This window comes from Sorex fumeus, unplaced genomic scaffold (genome assembly GCF_029834395.1).
Source record: "Sorex fumeus unplaced genomic scaffold, SorFum_2.1 ptg000015l, whole genome shotgun sequence".
NCBI classification, from domain to species: domain Eukaryota; kingdom Metazoa; phylum Chordata; class Mammalia; order Eulipotyphla; family Soricidae; genus Sorex; species Sorex fumeus.
In genome coordinates, this window is record NW_026606072.1 from 10,770,974 (window position 1) to 10,792,460 (window position 21,487).

Consider the following 21,487-nt stretch of genomic DNA (forward strand, 5'->3'; position numbering starts at 1 on the left):
ACAACCTAATATGTTTGCCCTATGTACCACAAGACAGTATTTCCTCCGTCCCTCTTGGAGAGCCCAGCAAGCTACTCAGAGTATCCCACCCGCACGGCAGAGCCTGGCAAGCTATCTGTGGCATACTCGATATGCCAAAACAGTAACAATGACGGTCCTCATTCCCCTGACCCTGAAAGAGCCCCCAGTACGCCATCCGGCTACAGTAGCACACGACAGGGACGAATGAAGACATTACTGGCACCCGCTCGAGCAAATCGATGAACAACAGGATGACAGTGATAGAGTGATATAGTGATGTACCACACATGAAGTCATAGTAGACAAGAGATAAATATAAAAATTATACCTAAAACTTGCTTTGTACTCCTACGTCCCTGTCTTTTACATTCTCTCTTCAGATGACCATTAATCTTCTTTCTGTGATTGTAGATTATTGGTATTTTATAAATTTTATGTAATTATTAATATAATTTGCAATTAAAATAACTACCAAACTCAGTACAACTAACGCAATACCTTTATTGCAGTATAATTATTTTTAGATCTGTAGGTATGATCTGTTGCTTATATCAATTGTTCATTTTATTTGCACTCTAGAAACCCATTATGCCATGAATTTTCCATTCATTCACTGATGACTTTCAGTTATTTTGAGATTTTGACAATTATTAGTTTTAAAAATGCTATTAATATTTATGTACATATGGATGCATATAAATTCCATCCATATGATATTCATATGAATGCTTTACATATGAATTTCTTTATTTCTTTTATTTCTCCAAAGAGTAGAATGGCAAATTCATATATTAGGTATGCTTGCATATTAAAGTAACTGTCAAAACTTTCCAAATGTTTGCCAAACATTTCATGGGATTAATCATTATTCTTGTTTGTTTTAGTTTTGGTTGTTACTGTGTTTGGCATATCAAATATGGAGACGTTTCTGGGCCTGATCAAGAAAATCGATGAACAATGGGAGGACAGTGACAGTGACAGTGACAATTTTAGTTTTATCCATTGCAACAAATGTGTAATTATGTCTCTTTGTGACTTAAATTTCAAGTCTCTAACAGATAACAATTAGAATAGTGCTACAATTATCTTCATATCTGTTTTAGCAAATATTTTATACATAATTTTCATATTTCCAATGGATTACTTACTTCCTATTGAGCTTTAAAGTTCTTTTTTCTAGTTTTTTTTATTATAATTATTTATTGAATCACTGTGGGAAAAGTTACAAAGCTTTCAGGTTTAAGTCTCGGTCATACAATGATCAAACACCTTTCCCTTCACCAGTACTCATTTTTCACCACCAAGAACCCCAATATACCCCCCTTCCCACCCCTTCCAATGCCTGTGAGGCAGATGATTTCTACTTAACTATCTCTCTACTTTGATTACATTTATTATTTCGACAAAAGATGCACCATTATTGTTTAGAGTTTCCACCCAACAATCAGAAGTGCTGAAAAGGCATTGTGAAATAATTTGTTTTCTATAGCTGGTTATGAGAACCATATGATGTCGCACAGCTGTGATAGCGGCTGCGCGATTTTGGATTTCTGATATTTTACTAATTAAGTCTGGAGGGATTTCTGCCAAGAGTCAGATAATTATGAGATTGGTTTCTGTGCCTCTGGAGCCATGGCCGTTCAGGAGAGCCGCTCGCAGTGGGCAACTTGTGACCTCACTAGGGCGTGAAGAACAAGCCATACTTCCCATGAGGCTACAGTTGCCCCACCACCAGCTCATACCTGGTTTTCCAATAAGCTCCGAGGCAGCAGCCACCTTGCTGCCAGGGGATGGGGGCGAAGGCAGAAGGGAGAGAACCCTTTTCCTCCCAGGAAGGCATGGCCCCGTAACGCATAGTCCATTCACTTTTCTGCTGCAAGTTGCCAGGCTCTGGATTACGTCTACGTGCCTCTGGACCCATGGTCGTGGCCTCTTTATTCTAGTTTTTGGTTTTTGAGCCACACTCAGTAATGCTCAGGTCTTACTCCTGGCTCTGCACTAAGGATTTGATTACTCCTAAAAAGGCTTGAGGACCATATAGGATGTCAGGTATTAAACATGGGTTGGCCACATGCAAGGCAAACATCCTATCCACTTTGCTATCACTCTGCCCCACATTTCTTTTCTTTTCTCTTCTTTTCTTTTCTTTTAAAAAGGTAATTTTAGGCACTATTGTTTACAAAACTGTTGATGGGAGGGATTCGTGCATAAAATATTCCAGCACTACACCTTCTGCCTGAGTGTTTACTTTCCTCCATTGTTGTCCCAGTGAACCCTTTTCACCCTGTGCAAAATTTTCTACTGAAGATAAGTTCTGTTTTTGTTGCCTTGGAGCATTTGTTATTTTCATACTATGTTTCCATAAATCCTGCATATGAGAGATAATTCTGCATTTGTTCCTCTTCTTCTGGTTTATATCACAAACCAATTACTCTGTTCAGGAACTTTGTTTCCTCTTGATTCAATCATGTAATTATAGTGACCCCCCCCTCCCCCAATTACCCATGTTTTCCCTGGAGTCTCCAGTTTCATGGCATAAACAGTTTAGAAATAATCCCTGATAATCTGGTAAATTTCTGTGATAACTGTTGTGGTAACCTCCCTTTTTATTTCTGGTGTGGTTTACTACATTTTTCTTTCTTTCTTTTTGAGTCTTGCTAATAATTCTTCTTTCTTGTTTATTTTTCAAAGAAACATCTCTTATTGTTTCTTTTTTTTTCTCTTTCATTTTATTTTATTTTTTGGGTTTGCACCGTTCATGCATGAAGGACATCCCCCTCCGTGGGGCTCCCTCACAAGTTCTTGGACACGATGCTGTCGGCCCTGGCCAGGCAGAAGATGGAATCCTCGGACTCACCCATCCTGCAGATGGCCCCGCAGATGGCGTACGTCTTAAACTGCCCGTTGAACCTGCCGATTACTTTGTCCACCTCGGCCAAGTTCATCTGGATGGACGCGCGGTCCGTGGCGCCGATGATGCGGTTGCTGGCCAAGCACTTCTGCAGCACATACAAGTCCATGTGGTGGCGGGGCCTGGTGTGTCCGCGATGTGCTCGAGCGCCTTTGTTGCTCTTTTAGACTTTTAATTCTTTTTAGCTTCTAGTTCATTAATTTCTACTCTAATTTTGTTATTTCCCTTCATCTGTTTCTTCTTTTATTCATCTCTTCCAGCTGTAGCTGCATAAGCTGTGCAGTTAGGTGATTTGTGTCGGCCTAGTCTTACTTCCTAGTGTACATTTATTTGCATTGCTATGAACTTCTCTCTGAACATAATTTTTGCCATGTTCTATATGATTTTGTAGTTTGTATCGTCGTTCTTGTTTGTTTCCAGGCTGATATATTTGAGTGGGTGAATGAGTGAGCAAGTGTGTGTGTGTGTGTGTGTGGCAAACCTGCTGGTACTCAGATCTTATTCTTGGCTTTATATCTGGGGATCACTCCTGGTGGCAGATGGTAGAAGACCATATGTGTTACCACTAATCAAACACCTGGATTGGTTGCATGCAAGGCAAGTTCTCTACCTACTCTATTGTCTCTCCAGTCCAAATTTCTGTTCTTTTATCTTTGACCCATTGGTTATTCAATAGTGAGTTGTTTAATTTTCTAGTATTGAGTTTTTTCCTCATTTCTGTTTGTAATTAATTTACATTTTCAATCGACCATGCTCTGGGAGAGTAATTGAAATAATTTCCATCTTCATGATGTAATAGAATTATGTTTTGTGCTGAATTTATGATATATCTTAGAAAATATCACATGAACACTGGAAAATGTGTATTAATTAGACTTTGTAGGAATATATTGCTCCACATCCCTAAAAAACTTTAAATATATATCCATTTCTTCCCTTTTCGGCCAGTGTTTCCTTGTGAAGTTTAGTCTAGTCGATATATCCAGAGGTGTCAAAACAGCATTTAAATCTCCAAATGCTATTGTGTTGCTGTCAATATTTACCGTTCCATACAACAGTAGTTCTTTTAAGTACTTTGGTGACCATTTGTGAGGTGTATAAATACTGTTTCTGTGCTCAGGAATCTCTCGTTGTGGTACTTGATGGATCATATTTAGTGCTAGTAATTAAAACTGGGTGAACCTCAGGAAGGCAAGGATTTACCAGCTGAGTTATCTCTCTGGCCTTATTTTAAAACTATGAAGTCTTAAAATAAGGTACTGAATCATTCTACTAACTTTATCCTTAACAGTTGTTTTCTTTTCCTAAGTTGTTTTTAATATAAACTTTAGAATGAACTTTTAACTTATACAAAACCGTAACTGATGTTTTGCTTTTGATTACTTTGTTATCACTGGTCAACTAGTTAAAGTTCTTTGTCTCCTCCTCTGATGTCACTACAGGAAAAAGAAAGAGGAATGCATCCTTACTGATTGGAGAAAGTGGAGTTCCAAGCTACCTAAATGATCTTCTATAATCTACAGCAGAAGGGAATATTGTCACCACCTTGTGTAGATAAAGAATTTGCTCTACAATACCGAAGTACAGAGGATAGTATATAAAAGTTTTGGGTACTGTTAGACTGTCCTTATGCTGGAGAGATCTGGCTTGGGATGCTTTGTTGTGTCCAATGGCTTTAGCTGCTTGATGGCTTCTTAAATTTTATATAGGGATATATATAAATATATATATATATATAACAAAAAAAGAATGCCCATAGGCCATAGTTATAGCTCAAAGAATAAGATCCCTAGTCAGTTTACTTTTTTTTCTACCTCTAATAGTCATATGTTCAGCTTATATAGAAAATATCCAGGCATTTTCATTTTACTTTGTGAGAGTAATATGGAGTCACATTTATTTCATTTTCCCAGAAATGGAAGTAATTCATAGTAGATTTTTGATTAGACATTTTTGTGGTAGAAGATAAAAATATAGCCTCTATTAGTAGTCTCCAACTGCAATTGCAATTGCAATCTGGAAAAGGAGAAACAGGAAGCATACAATATTCCTGGCTTGGAGAATAAAGGTTCTATAGCAAACTTCATCCACTATTCCACAATGGTTATTTTATGCCTATCATACACTGAATCTGTATATACTCTTTACCTACAGTGCAGTATTTAACTTTACCACATGAAGTAGTCATGAAGTAGTTCCTGGAACTATTGTTTTATTTTTTAAGCTTGGACCCTTTTACTAACTCTTTTTACTATTTTCATACTCCTTGGACAATGACAATCACTTATCTACTTTCTGGGAATATTATTTTGCCACTAAAGTAATCTAATATTGGAGGGACTGTATGTGAAATCTGTTATCTCTCTCTCTCTCTCTCTCTCTCTTTCTCTCTCTCTCTCTCTCTGAGGTTGGCTTTTGTGCCAACAAAAAGAAATACAAAGACATTAGAATTCAGAGAAAATGCATTACATTTATTATGTAAAATCAGAGGTATTTGGCAGTCCCATTTGCTGAGGGCATAAACAATATTTTTTATCTTGATTTACTCATTTGCAACAATTGGAATTTCATTTTTTGTTGATGCATATCTAATACATACCTGAATTTTTTACACTTAATTTTCTTTGACTTGATCAATTTGTTTGACTTAACTATTTACTTAACATATCCCTATGACAACATGGGGATTATATTTGAAATATATCTGCATTTTGATATATATTAAAATTAACGTGTGGTTATTAAACAACTGATGTGTATCTCAACCAGAAGTTTGTCCAGATTCACTTATGTGTACTTCATACATGTGGACCCTAACTTTGATGCCTCAAAGGACTTTAATGAAGGAATATTGCAGACATGTATCTGGTTGGGACAAGGTAGTGTGAAGGTTCTTTTCCATGAGCATTGCAATTTCAGGTATAAGTAGGTTTGGTTAGATTGATAGAGGGCAAATTTCTCTTCATCCCAACACAACATTTTTTCTCTGTGTTCCAAGCAATTCAGTAATAATAATTTTTAGTAAGATTTGTTATTATTAAAGGTTAGCCTTTTTTAAAAAATGGTCTCAATCAATAGGAAGTTTCTTGTTGGTGACTGAATAGCTCAGAGAAACTCACAAGTTAGGAACAACTGCCCTCAGTATAAAAAATCTAGACTACTTTTTAAAAATGTATGTCTAACTAGTATGAGGTTTTTTTAAAAAAAAGATTTTTAGTTACAATATATACTTGAATGCTTCTCAGAGAGCCTGGCAAGTTGCTGAGAGAATCCCATCTACATGGGCAGAGCCTGGCAACCTCCCCGTGGTGTATTTGATATGCCAAAACCAGTTACTATAACGAGTCTCATTCCCCTGACCCTGAAAGAGCCTCTAATTATTATGAAAGATGAGTAAGGAGAGGCTGCTAAAATCTCAGGACTGGGACAAATGGAGATGTTACTGGCACCCGCTCGAGTAAATCCACGAACAACTGGGTGACAGTGATATAGTGATACGATGATATACTTGAAGGTATGATGCTGTGTCCTAGGTCTTGCTTTCAGCAAGCTCAAGATGAATTCAGATATTCCAGAGTGATGAGTTCATCAATTTTTTTAAAGGGCTATCTTGTGAAATAAGCTTTACAAATCCTAAAATAATGACAACAGAATAGGATAAAAACCCATTTTGATCTGAAACATAGAGAAAGAAATTGGACACATTTGGGGAAAAAAAAAAGCTTTAAACCTTTAAAATAGAGCTCTTTAACGATCATATCACCAAACAGCACAGGAGAATGGCATAGCAGGGGTTTTATTTATTCATTCAGGGAAGTTCAGTCTCACTGGGCTAGACACAGGGAGAACCGATAAAAAGAAACTCATTTTATATCTTTTCTCCTGCTGATAAACTATAATTGGTGACTGATTGAATATGAGGCTTTTTCTTTCTTCTCTGACCCTTTTGTCCTGACAACCTGGTCATTTCATGCCAGGGGTTGAAACAGGGCACATTTAGGTGGAAAGTGCTTTCCCTTTCCACAGATGATGCACTTACCTGGCATCTTGAAATGTTTCTCATTTGCAATAAAAAATGAATTGCCGTATATGGAAGAAAGTATTTTTAGACTATTTCAAAGTAACAGATTATCTTACTTGGCTGAGGATATCACCATCTATATTCTTAGATATATTGCTCTAGTCATAGTATCTGCCAGCCCCCATTTCCCCCTCCTGTTGTTACTCAACATGAAACTAATCTTAAGCATTAAGACAGAAGCTGAAGATGTAAGTTCTTAGGGAGAAGGTTCATTTTCTTAGGGATTGTTCATTTTTTAAAATAAAAGCTAATTTGCCTTAGTTGTGTGTCTTTGGGGTTCAACTCAAATTTTAAAGGTAAAGTAGATATTCTTGTTTCTGGAACTGGATAATAATAAGTTTTCAGAGACTAGTGATTTTGAAATTCCTATGCTAGACTTAAGTACCTACTGCAGTGACTTTCATTGCTGCTTAATGCTTTTGCCAAAGAGGGAAGATCACTTAATCACTTAATCCCCGTTATTCATCGATTTATTCGAGCGGGTGCCAGTAACATCTCCATTCATCCCGGTTGCGTGCTAGCATAGCCCAATGGTATCTGTTCGTTCTAGGAACATGCAGAGCCTCAAACCGATCATTCAGGGTCTTGATGAAGAAGTCTGACCATCTTGTAGGTGGGCGTCCACATGATCTTTTGATTCCAGTGGAATCCAATCAGTAATGGCTCTAGTCCAGCAGTTGTCTGTAAACCTCATTACGTGTCCAGCCCATCTGATTTTTGATGTCTTGGCAAATGAGACAGCGTCCCTGATTCTTGAGCGTTGACGAAGATCAGAACTCCGGATTCTATCTCTCATTTGAGTGAATCGTGATATTCCTAGCATAGGCATAGCTCTTTCGATTCCTCTTTGAGAGACCCGAATAGCGTTCTCATCCTGTTTTCGTAGGGTCCAGGTCTCTGAGGCATATGTTAATGCAGGAAGAATAGTGGAATCAAAGAGATGTGCTCGTAGCTGGAGGTTCTTTGTCCTTTTAGTTATTTCTTCAATACTCTTGAAGGCATTCCAAGCCGCTCTCTTCCTCCTGCGCAACTCAGGTGCCAGGTCATTCATCATGTTGATTTCTCGACCTAGGTATATATAACTGTTGCATTCGGAGATGGTGGTTCCTTTGAGAGCGAATGGAGCATCAGGAACAAGGCTGTTTCTCATAAACATTGTCTTCGTAAGATTCAGCTGTAGTCCGACCTTTCCACATTCACGGTCAAAGTCGTTCAGCATTTGTGCCACTTGGTTGATGTTTGGTGTTATTAGAACGATGTCATCAGCAAAGCGGAGGTGGTGTAGTTGCCGACCATCTATCTTCACTCCCATGTTTTCCCATTCCAGTCATCGCATGATGTTCTCGAGGGTGGCACTGAAGAATTTTGGTGAAATGGTATCACCCTGCCGAACCCCTCTCTTGATATGGATGATTACTTCTTTGTAGAATGGTGAGATCTTGGTAGTGAATCCGCAATAGAGCTCACGAAGGATCCTGATGTATTGAGTTTGTACGCCCTGATTGGCTAGGGCTTCCATGACTGCTTCCGTCTCAACAGAATCAAAGGCCTTCTTTAAATCAATGAACGTTAGACAGAGCAGCATCTTGAACTCCCGAGATACCTCAATGAGCTTGGTTATTGTGTGGATATGGTCGATGGTACTGAATCCTTTTCGGAATCCAGCTTGTTCACATGGTTGTCCTTCATCTAGTGTTCTGCTAATCCTATTCAGGATGACTTGAGTGAATAGTTTGTAGATAACAGACAATAGGCAGATTGGGCAATAGTTGCCAATGTTGTGGATGTCTCCTTTCTTGTATAGTAGTACAGTCCTGCTGGTTTTCCATTGGGATGGAACCTTGCATTCAGACAGGTATCGTGTGAAGAGTCGAGCCAATGTATTGATGAGTACTGATCGTAAGTTCTTCAGGTGTTCAGGTCTGATCTTGTCTGGGCCAGGTGCTCTTTGTTTCTTTACCGACGAGATGGCATGTTGGATTTCAGAAGGGAGAACATTGGGAGCGACATATCCATCATGTGGTATGTGGTATGTGGGCAAGTGGATGTGGCTATTAAAGAGATCTGAGTAGAAGTCATGAATAATCATCTCTATTGCCCTTCTGGAAGATGTGATAGATCCATCATGATGTCGGAGGGCAGTCATCTTGGTTTTGTAGTTGGTGAAGGACAGGCGGGCATTACGAATGTTTTTCCCAGCTTCTGCTGCATCTACCAGTACTGCTGCTCTCCTGTTTTTGAGGTCATCCTTGATGGCTTCTCTGCACTGTTCTGCCAGTTCGGATGTTCGCTTGTGGTTGCCTGAGGCATGTGCCAAGCCACGTTGGCGAATAAGTTCAAGAGTGTTCGAAGAAAGACAGTTTTTTGTGGTTATCTCTCTCTTGGCATTCCTTGCATGATCATGGAGGTGCTGAATCATTCGATCGTATTCCTCATCAATGTTGTCAATGACGGCATCTTCCCATGTTGCCGCAATAGAGCCAAAGAGCTCCCAGTTGGTGGTTGTTCTGGGAGTCCTCTTCTTAAACCTTGCATTCTTTTCTCCTCGTTCTGTGAGGTAGAATTTTGCAAGAAGAAGACGGTGGTCTGATCCCGTTTGGAATTTTGGGACAACAGCAACATCGGTTAGGCAAAACCACCGATTGAATATGATGTGTTCTATTTCATTGTGGAACCGTCCATCGGGAGACTCCCATGTCCAACTTTTAGATTCAGCCTTTTGGAATTGTGAGTTACCATGGAAGGTTTTGGTTGGCATGAAAGAGGGAAGATAAGATTTTTAATTTTAATTGATAGCAGGTAATTTCCACATTTACTAAAGAGTATCAGTATGCTAGCTGATATAATCTCTGTCCTCTATAAAGCATGTACTTTAATTTTACAGAGACACATGTATGATATATATGCGCTATTTTTTCTTGCACTCTTGTTCCATATGAATTTTTGAAGTTTTTTGTCATTTAATTTAATTTAGATTGCTTATTGAGGACTTTTAATACTTTCCCAATTATTTAGAACCATAAATGCATCATACGCAAATTGCAAAAATTGAAAAGTATAACTTTGTTTTTGAAAAGTAAATAATTCATTCTTGTACTTGATTTTCACTCTTCTGAAATAATTGCTGTTTGCAGTCTGTCATGTATAGTACTCTTAACATCTTTCTCTTGATGAATCTCTATGTAGTTTTATATGTTTTAGAGATTATTTATTATTATATGAGTATTCTTATATATATATATATATATATATATATATATATTTTGACCGTGAATGTGGAAAGGTCGGACTACAGCTGAATCTTACGAAGACAATGTTTATGAGAAACAGCCTTGTTCCTGACGCCCCATTCGCTCTCAACGGAACGACCATCTCCGAATGCAACAGCTATGTGTACCTAGGTCGAGAGGTCAACATGACAAATGACCTGGCACCCGAGCTGCGCAGGAGGAAGAGAGCGGCTTGGAACGCCTTCAAGAACGTCGAAGAAATAGCTAAGAGGACGAAGAACCTCCGCTCCGGGCACATCTCTTTGATTCCACTGTTCTTCCTGCATTAACATATGCCTCAGAGACCTGGGCCCTACGAAAACAGGATGAGAATGCTATTCGGGTCTCTCAAAGAGGAATCAAAAGAGCTATGCCTATGCTAGGAATATCACGATTCACTCAAATGAGAGATAGAATCCGGAGTTCTGATCTTCGTCAACGCTCAAGAATCAGGGACTCTGTCTCATTTGCCAAGACATCAAAAATCAGATGGGCTGGACACGTAATGAGGTTTACAGACAACTGCTGGACTAGAGCCATTACTGATTGGATTCCACTGGACATCAAAAGATCATGTGGACGCCCACCTACAAGATGGTCAGACTTCTTCATCAAGACCCTGAATGATCGGTTTGAGGCTCTGCATGTTCCTAGAATGAACAGATACCATTGGGCTATGCTAGCACGCAACCGGGATGAATGGAGACGTTACTGGCACCCGCTCGAATAAATCAATGAATAACGAGGATTAAGTGATTAAGTGATACTATATTTAGACATTATTTATATTATATAGAGCAATTTTTATCTTTTCAACTGCCATAATGCTCTATACATGTAAGAGACGTAGTTAATTACCCACTCAATGTCTATTTTCAACATCATCTTAAGGTACACTACAATAAATACTCAATTTCCATGATAATTATTCTCCCACTAAAAGAGAAAATAAAAACTTCAAGATACATCATCGGTTTATTCTATTGTACTTGAAATCTAGTGATTCCAGGTAGTGGAAAATATTCTTCAGCAAGTCTTCATGAAGAATTTCATGTTCCAGGGTAGAAAAAGAATCTGTTTATTTCAACACACTCAGTATGCCACAATGATGAATGAATTGGGTAATTCAAATAAAATCTTCTATTTGTTAAAGAGAAGATAGGGAAACAACATATGTTTGTCATCATTCCATTGATATGTCACATCCCACTGCATTGGAAATGAGGGTACTCTTCTTTAGTTCTACAGTGTTGTTTTTTAATATTTGAATCCATAAACCGTTAGGTTTTCTGTAATAAGCTTCAATGTCCATTGGGGATGAGTACAGCAACAAAACCTTAGAAACCTTTGCTGTGTAAGTTCAGGAACCATAACATAATTTATGTCCTCACTCTCACAATCTGATCTTTGCCACCAGGTTTGACTCACTTTTTTTTTCTTACAGAAGTCATGACTACGGGAATTTCTTGCATGTTTTGGCTTCCTCCTCCCCCTTACCAAGGCTTATTTAATAATTCAGCATCTTCTTCAGCCAAAATGGAAAAACCCTTAACCTAAGCTTGTGCATTTCTTTACTGTGGATAACAAGCCTCTGCATACAGACTTCTAAAAGGCCATCCTATATTTTACTTTCATTTTGCAATGTGTTTGAATTGTGTAATCTTATAATGGAGCTTATTAGCTTCCTATTTCATAATATTATGGTCATAACTTTAGTTTTATCTTCAATGCTTGTCAATACATCATTCTTCTGATATCTTGTTTGGTATTAATTGTTCTTGGTTACAAAGAACAGCAAATGACTTTTATTGATTCCAAAGCTAAAAATAAACCAATTGTGAGTATATTGGGAAGGTCCCAGAATTTCTGGGATATCTGGAGAGATGTATTAGGGAGTGGGGCTCTTTTAGGAAAAATGCCCTGCATCATTTTTGCTGGACTTATGAAGTTACAGGTTAAAACAGATTGTTTTGGGGTGATTCTGAGTTTTAGATACTGCCACCACTCCATGATAATGTAAAATTACCAAAACCAGCACAACTGCTTGCAATAATTAAATTTTGTCTTGCTTGCATGTATGTGTTTGTGTGTGCATGTAGTGTGTGTTGTCTTTTTTAAGCATGTAATAGATGAAAAGCAGAGATTTTAACAATATATACATTTATTTTAAAAGCTCAATAACTGAAAAATAATTTTTTGTTACTTTGGCCATTTGTAATTTGACTTTTATAGCTAACTTGACTGTGGTTTGGAACTTTGGTTTTTATGTTTGTTTGTTTGGGGGATATCCCAGCAGTACTCAGGGCTTACTCCTGGCACTGTGCTCAGGGATCATTGCTGGTGAGCTCTGGAGACTATATGGGGTGGTGAGAATTGAACCTATGTTCACCACATGTAAGGCAAACACCCAATCTACTGTACTATCTCTCTAGCCCCATGTGTGGTTTCCTGACTATAAATTAATTTTTTTTGTGCATGATTGACATTCCAATCAATAGACTTTGAGGGAGTGTCTGTCCAGTGAGTTGACAGGACAGGTTTCCTGAGGAATAGTTTTGTTCAGAACACAACACAGAGTCCCTGCCTGAATTTCTGGATAGATTTAAGACTCAAATTAGTAACATGAACTATTCTTCCTTGAGTTTTTAGCCTTCATGTCTGCTCAAGTAATTTCGGATTTCTCAGACCCCACAATTACGTGGACCAGATCTTTCATCTCTATTTGATATTGTTCTATCTCTCAATATTTTATTTCATATTAATTTTTCTTCGTTGGAGAACCTTAAATAACACACTTAGGATACTTTAGGAAACTCCAGGCAGTCCAGTTTTTTTCTTTTTGTTTTGATAATATTGTAAGACTATAAAATATTCAAGATGCTCACTATGAATTATGTAGCTTTCACCTAGATTTACTACTTTGTAGTATATATGTGTATTTATACATCTTTCTCAGAACTATTTGAAAGTAAGAGACAGACTACTAAATACTTTAACAAGTATGTCATATAGTTCTAAATATTTTATCTTATATTTTCTTAGAGTCATTAGTCACCATAATACTTGATCAAATTCAGGAAATTAAACATTTGTTTAATATAACCCTTATTACAAGTTTCACAGCATCCAAATATTGTTTACAGAAATTTAAAAAATATCCACGATTCAGTCCAGGATCATAAAATATATTTAGTTGTCATATCTTTTAGTTTTCTTATCATATTCTTTCATTTTAATATTATTGTTTTTGGGTTTGGGGCCATACCTAGTGGTGCTCAGAGGCTACTCCTGGCCATGCAATCAAGATTCACTTCTGGTGGGCTCTGGGGACCACATGGAATGCCAGGGATAGAACTCCAGTTGGCCGCATGCAAGGCAAGTACCTTACCCACTGTACTATCTTTGCAGCCTCCCAGATTTTTTTAAATTTTATTTTAATCTAAAATGATTCTTATTCATTTTCAGTCTTTATGATACTGTCATCTTGAAGTGTAAAGACTTGCTTTATAAAATGTCACTCAAGTTGCATTTTCGTGATTCCCCTCTTGTGATTAGATTCATGACATTTAGTTTGGGGTAGAGTACTACATAAGTGATGTCAGATCTTACTTGAGAATATGGTGTTAATTTTGTGATTTCCTTGTTAAGGTGGAAGATCTACAGATATCTGTGCTACATTGCTCTTGGGAAGATCTGGGTCTCCACTTATTGCTTCTGACATTAAAATTATTCATATAAATTGAAGAATATTAAACTTTTTAGCAGTTTATTTGAGCAGAAATCTATTTGAATTGGGAAATATAAAGTCAAACTGATAAGACATACTTCAAAGGGGTATATTAAATGATTTTTATAAGGTAAGTGAGACAAGAAAGTTATCTGAGACAAAAAGTAGATTGGTTACTTTTCTTTATGTATTAGATCATTACTTTTCTTTATGTTTGGCAAATTTTTATCAGGCAGATTATGGAACAGATGCTGATCAAGTGATTTCTGGTTAGATTAATTTAAGAGTCAATTTCTGAGAGAGTTGAAATTGTAATTAAAGCCTATCTTGGTAACTTGGAACTTATAAGAAGCAACTCTCTTTTGGGTTAGTTGCCTTGTTTAAGACAGTGTCTATGACGTAAGAAATCAATGGTGGTGCCTACTTAATAATGAATTTAAGATAACCTTAAAAACAAGAAGTTCTCCGAATAGGAATTGTCTTGCCCTGACCCAGGATTGAATTTGAGACTTAAAATAACCCAGTTCAAACTTAAGATCAGTCTGAGCTTCCAAATCAGACTGATTTAACCCAAATCCAAAGCCTGGACATAATTCAGTAACAAAGATGCTGAATGAGATGAATACTAGAGTTCAAAATCTTTGATCTAGCAATGTACTCTTACCTACACAGAGAGCCCCAGTTTAAGATGGCTTGGAAAAAGCTTAATTAATCAGCTTCACTGGGTTTTGTGGACTCCACCCTGGTGTGACCAGCATCCCATTACATTCTGGGCATGTAATCTGTCCTTTACAGCACTCCACCTTGGGTTGGATCTAAAAGCAATTTTTAAACAATTTCCTCTATCTCTTGGAAAATAGCATCCTCCCTCAAGATAGGTAATAGTAATCCTAGGTGGAGATAAACTCAGTTTTCTTTTTCCAGAAAAAAGTTTAACTTTTTAACTTCTTCCTGGTCTGAGAACCATCTATTCCTGAAAATTCAGGTGGCAGGGACTAGTTTCTATGCTGTAGAGTTTAAGTGGTTCTGAGGTGCAGCCTGATGGTTCTTGAGTAAATATCCTTTCAGTACCGAGGAAGCCCAAGCAGAAGCTCATGCAAACTTTCACTAGTCCTAAACTCCATGGCACTCACCCACCACCATCAGATGTCTCATATTGTCTGTCTCCCAGTGTATCTGCCAAGAGTTTCTGAGTAAGATTTAGTCTGTCCTTGTCTTAGACATCTGTGGGAAGGAATTGATAAAGACAATGTTCCTGCCCAGTAGAGCTGCTGTTTTGTTTTAATTTTGGATTCAGTAATTAATTTTGCTTGGAACAATTAATTGATCAGTATGGGAAAATTATAATAAGAAACTTTTTTTAATTTCAAATTTGATATTTAAATACATTATGTAATTTTTTAGGATTTTTTTTTTTAATGTGTAGATATGTTTAAGCATGTGTGTCGAGTGTGTTGATTTTGGTGATACACAGGTATCTGATATATTAGTAGGTACACAAATGCTGGTTGTATTGCTATTGAATTTCAGTTATCATTTTATTTTAGTTCTTTATACATTATGGCATGTTTCTGTTCTGTTAGAATTTTCATTTCTTGTTTTTCCAAATTAAGTTTATTATTAATTAACTACTAGTTTTTATTAAGAACTTCCTTCGACTAAATTTTTATTCTCTTCTAGTTTTAAAAAATTCATTAGTTAAATGTTTTAATTTTAAAATATTAAAGTAAATATATATTTTAATTTCTTTTAGTTTTAGGGGGCTGTTGATAGTTGGCCCACATTTGGTAGTAGTTAGGGGGCCATTCCTAGTTCTGTATTCAGGAGTACATTGCTTTAAGGACCAAATGTGGTGCCTGAGATTTGAACTGGGTTCATAACTATTTTATCTTCTTTGGATTTTGGTTCACATGAGGCAGAGCTCAGTGCTCACTCCTGGATCTGCATTTATAAATCTCTTCTGAAAGGGCTGAGAGGTCAAATGGGGGGCTGGAAGTATTTTTACTCTTTATTGTTAAAAGAAAAATTTTATGTCCTTGTACTTGTGTCCTTGTAGTTGTCTAAAATTTTCATTTGTATTTATTCTGTTTATTATTTTCTAAAGAATTTAAACTTGCTTTGGTGTATAAAATATCTCCCAGGTGCGGCCAGGGAGAGGCCTGATGACTCTCTCCTTCGCTGCCTGAGTTCGGGCTGGGCCCAGGCTGTCCAGGCCATGGGGCAGACAGAGGAGGAAACGAGGGCCAAGCCGTTTGATTGATCAGATGCCCTTTACTCCACACATGCCTGCCCCAGCCTCTCTGAGCCTCCCATTCTAGTCTCACACTGCCCCCCATTCCTGTCTCCTCCTGTCTCTCCCATTTATCTCTCCACGCTCCATCTTGGAGCCTGAGCTCTCACTCTCCATGTGCCTGCTCCTATATTCTTCTTCTACATCCTTCTCCCTCTGACCCCCTTGCTAGTCTCTCTGTGCTCCATCTTGTTGCCCTGTTCTCCCATCTCTCCAGCTCTAGTCTCTGCAACTCCGGAGCATTCTAGGCTGATACTGCACCCAGTCTGGTAGCCCAATCAACATAAGAAAGCCCGTCCTGAGGACCCACCAGGTTCAAAAGAAACACCACTTAAGAGGTATTCCAAAGCCCTTCCAGACTGCCCAAGGGCAAAAATACCTCTTCAGGTGTTTTTCTCCTTTCCTCAGTCCAAAAACTCAATCAACCTCTTCTAATACTGGTTATTTTTATATGGACACAGTAAGAAATACATTGAGGCCTATAGGGCAGCTCTCCTGGGAATATCTGGCCAGACTCAGACTACAGAGCTCAGGCCAGATTAATCTTTCCTAACCCTAGCAGGGTCCAAGTCTAGTTATTACTTTTTGGATCATGACAGCTTTTTTCCATGACCAAGCTCTTAATTTATAGTTAAGCATTATGGCACTTTGGCCAGGCCCATCTTGATGCCAGGGTAGCACGTAGCTTACCTCTTGCCCTGGTTCCATCTAGTCCCTCGTTGGGACCCTGCTTTTGGGGTAGCTAGGAAGTAAGGGTAGCTGAGGCTTAGGTCGAGCGAACAGATAACCAGGAGGAAAATATCACTGAGTCAATAAACTCCTATGTTACAAAAGCATAGCATTTACTGTCCTCTTGTGTCCATACAAAAAGGACATTGCTCTGAATAAACTATGCAAAGGATTTAGGGAGAAGAGAAAAACAATATTTACAAGTCAACAGAGTGTTGGGATTGGGAGTTCCCTAGCCCTGGGAGGCATGGAGAGACCAGATAGACACAATTCCTGCAGGAGTACAAACGGGGTTAATTTAGGCCAGCATGCTGGGGCTTCACAGCAAACCCCAGAGTGGGCAGTGGCTGAGAGCCCCGAGCTTCTTCAAAGGGGATCTTATATAGGCCTTCACTGGCCATTACAGCAAGGCCTGCACATTTCATAGCCAATAGATTTGTAACAACATATACTTTCTTAACCAATCCATTTAAAAGTACCTCACTCCTTAGCCTATAGATTCAAAGATCAGCATTTACGTACATCGATTTTCAGCACAAGCAAGGTTATAGGCGGAATCATTAAGCCTTAGGTAATCTCCCTTGACCATCCACATTTTGAGTTACCCAAGTCTGCAGGGTGCTTTAGTGAGACAATACACTCCAGGAAAAGGCAATTTCCCCCAACCACCGCATCCTGAGTTATCCTTTACCCAAGTCTGCAGGGTGCTTTACTGAGACAATACATTTCAGGAACAGTAAATACACCTGAATCCTGTCACACTTGGTTTAGAAAGAAGTTATGCCCTGTTCACTTTCCAAGTCCCCTCTCCCCCAGGTGCAAAGCAGCCAAGCAGTTTTACAGAAAGCAATGTTGCAAGTTAGCTGAAGCACGCAAAAATTTGATGCCCTAATATGGATTCTTTCACAGAGCACAAAGAAAAAGTTACAAATAAACACAGAGAAATAGGAGTACTGTGATGGGAGCTACCCAATAAATCTAAACTCCCTGTGGCAATGTTATCCTACACTTTGGCACTGGTTTTCCTTCGTCTCTGCACCCCTTCACCTCCCCTCCGACTCTGTCACCAGCCCTGTGGTGCTGAGAATTACCTGGGTCACCTTCTAGTTTTGGTGCCTAGGGTCCCCAAAACTTTATATAGCAACATTCAAAGGGTCATTTGGTGTCAGGTTTCAAACCAGAGGTCAGATAAATGCTGGACATTCACCCTAACCATTATACTGTCTCCTAGTTCTTAAGTTTTTTGTTTTATATGGGCATTATTTCGAAGACTGGGTCATAATTTTTAAGTGGTTAATTTATCATTGGGGCTGGAGCGATAGCATAGCGGGTAAGGTGTTTGCCTTGCAAGCGACTGATCCAGATGACCTGAGTTCGAATCCTCCGCCCCTCTCGGAGAGCCCGGCAAGCTACTGAGAGTATCTCGCCAGCATGGAAAAGTCTGGCAAGATCCCCGTGACGTATTCAATGTGCCAAACACAGTAACAACAAGTCTCACAATTTTGCTTAGTACAAATATATCTCAATTAATTATTTATATGAAATTCAAATCTAATCTAACAGGACTCAGGTGAATGAATGAGAACGGAGAGCCAAAAAATAATAAACTTCTGCAAATATTTAAGCAAAATGACTTGTATTTCATATTTGTAATTATCAAAGTTTAGAATAAAACATATGACACATTGTGGGTAGGGAAGCTGGCATCCATTTTGTATATGGCATTTGTGAAGCCTTGTTGCAGGTTTACTTTTCCTAAGTTTTATATTAGGGAAAATAAGTTGTATTTAATAGGGGGAAATAAAGTAAAATATTAAGAATTGGACATGGCAAAAAGTAATATTATGGCTAGGTCTTTTATTTAAGTTTTATCATGTTCTGATAATTCAGAAGATTAGCCAATCTATAAGGTAAAGGTAAAGGTAAAGGCCCTCCCGTTGATCGTCGATTTGCTCGAGCGGGCCCAGTAACGTCTCCATTGGAGACTTTGTTGTTACTGTGTCTGGCATATCGAATACTCTCGGTAGCTTGCCGGGCTCTCCGAGAGGGGCGGAGGAATCGAACTCGGGTCGGCCATGTTGGCCGCGTGCAAGGCAGACGCCCTACCCGCTGTGCTATCGCTCCAGCCGCCAATCTATAATTCAGGTAAGTGAAGATAGCAAAAGGTGATTTTCTTTAAGAGGATAGTTTGTTGTAGTTAGAAGTTTGTTGGTAAAGGATAAAGAGATAAAAGAACAATTCTTGCTCTGTGACCATTGAAAATTGCCTAAGCAATAGATATGATAAAATTTTTAGAGGCATTGTTTTTGGAGCATAAAATTATCTATCATCTATCTATCTATCTGTCTATCTATCATCTATCTATCATCTATATCTATCTATCTATCTACCTATCTATATCAGTTTGTACTGAGAGTATTCCTGCTTTGCTAAAAAATTTGAATTTGTGGGGCTAGAGAGATAGCACAGCAGGTAGAGCATTTGCCTTGCACGCAGCTGACCTGGGTTCGACTCCCAGCATCCCATATGGTCCCCTGAGCACTGCCAGGAGTAACTCCTGAGTGCAGAGCCAGGAGTAACTCCTGAGTGCAGAGCCAGGAGTAACCCCTGTGCATCACCCGGTGTGACCCAAAAATCAAAAAAAAAATTTTTTTTTTGTTACTCAGTTAAAGATAAAACGCCCAATAGTGTTTCTACATAATTTTCCATGAAAATGTAAATTTGGCTATAATATGATTGGCAATTTGACTATGTCCTCTGCTCAGTTTAGTTGGTGAAATAGTGAGGGTAGGGGTATGGGCTGAACTTTTATCTTCTGCCGGAGGATAAATGAGTTTTGGGAAGCAATTGCCTTAAGACTATGTGACACTTGCTGAATTCTGATAAGATGATCTTGTGCATATAAGTTTTAAATTTTATTTCTTATTTTTTATAAAATGCTCAATAATAAAATAACATGTTCTATGCAATTGATATATTTGTTCCCATTTTTAAACCTTATTCAGAGGTAAAACTACCATCAAGCTCATACTGTAGATACTCGCCTATTTATTCAAATCACACTGCAAATCCACAGTGAATAAAGTAAACTTAAACAGACAATAATTACAATTTTTATCATTGATTAATCTGCTCTGTTTTTAGCCTTTTTCAATTTTTTTCCCTTATCATTCAAAGCATATACCTGTTAAAGTATACATTAGATTTAATTTATTCAAGTATCTCCAAGGCATTCCATTTCTCTCATTATATTAAGTACCTACAGTTCTCTGTAGTTACTATATCTCCCCATCTCTGGACCTTCCTTGCTATATCTTACTATATGCATGAAATGTTTCTGTGTATACATACATTTTAACTCTTGTGAGTGGTTAATAGGGCTGGAGCGATAGCACAGCGGTAGGGCGTTTGCCTTGCACGCAGCCAACATGGCCGACCCGAGTTCGATTCCTCCGCCCCTCTCGGAGAGCCGGGCAAGCTACTGAGAGTATCTCACCCGCACGGTAGAGCCTGGCAAGCTCCTTGTGACGTATTCTATATGCCAAACACAGTAACAACAAAGTCTCCAATGGAGACGTTACTGGGCCCGCTCGAGGAAATGGATGATCAATGGGAAGTCCTTTACTTTACTTTTTTACTGAGTGGTTAACAAGGAGAATTATAGCTTTTTAAAAACTTATTTTATAAGAAACTACCTTTTCCCAAAGTGGCTTCACCATTTTATATTCCCACCAGGAATAAAATAGAATTTATGCTGCTTCATATTCAAACCAGCATTTGGTGGATTTTGAACATACTAATTAGTATCATCGATTTGCTTGAGCGGGCCCAGTAAAGTCTCCATTGGAAACTTTGTTGTTACTATGTTTGGTATATCGAATACATCATGGGTAGCTTGCCAGGCTCTGCCGTGTGGGCGAGATATTCTCGGTAGCTTGCCGGGCTCTCGGGAGGGGCAGAGGAATCGAACTCGGGTCGGCCATGTTGGCTGCGTGCAAGGCAAATGCCCTACCGCTGTGCTGTCGCTCCAGTATATAGTGCTACTTTGTTTTTGTTTTAATTTACATTTAATTTTATTTAAATTTACCTGGGGCTGGAGCGATAGCACAGTGGGTAGGGCGTTCGCCTTACAAGCGGCCAACATGGCCGACCTGAGTTCGATTCCTCCGCCCCTCTCGGAGAGCCCAGCAAGCCACCGAGAGTACTCGATATGCCAGACACAGTAACAACAAAGTCTCCAATGGAGACATTACTGGGCCCGCTCGAGCAAATCAACGATCAACGGGAGGGCCTTTACCTTTACCTTTTAAATTTACCTTTACCAGATGACAAATAATGCAGAGCATCTTTTCTTGGGCTTCTTTGACATCTGTATATTGTTTATGGTGAAATGTCTTAAGGTTTGGCATCTATTTTTAAACAGGTTGTTTGCTTTCTTGTTTTTGAATTCTAAGAGTAC

The 21,487-nt window shown here is 38.5% G+C and overlaps 1 protein-coding gene across 1 annotated transcript; it reads right to left on the reverse strand.

The window, feature by feature from the left end:
• Positions 1-2,798: 2,798 nt before the first annotated feature.
• Positions 2,799-3,041, reverse strand: LOC130021417 (40S ribosomal protein S21-like). The gene has a single exon (XM_056112188.1). It carries the CDS (start codon positions 3,039-3,041, stop codon positions 2,814-2,816), a length of 228 nt encoding a protein of 75 aa, XP_055968163.1. The 3' UTR covers positions 2,799-2,813.
• Between the last annotated feature and the right edge of the window lie 18,446 nt (positions 3,042-21,487).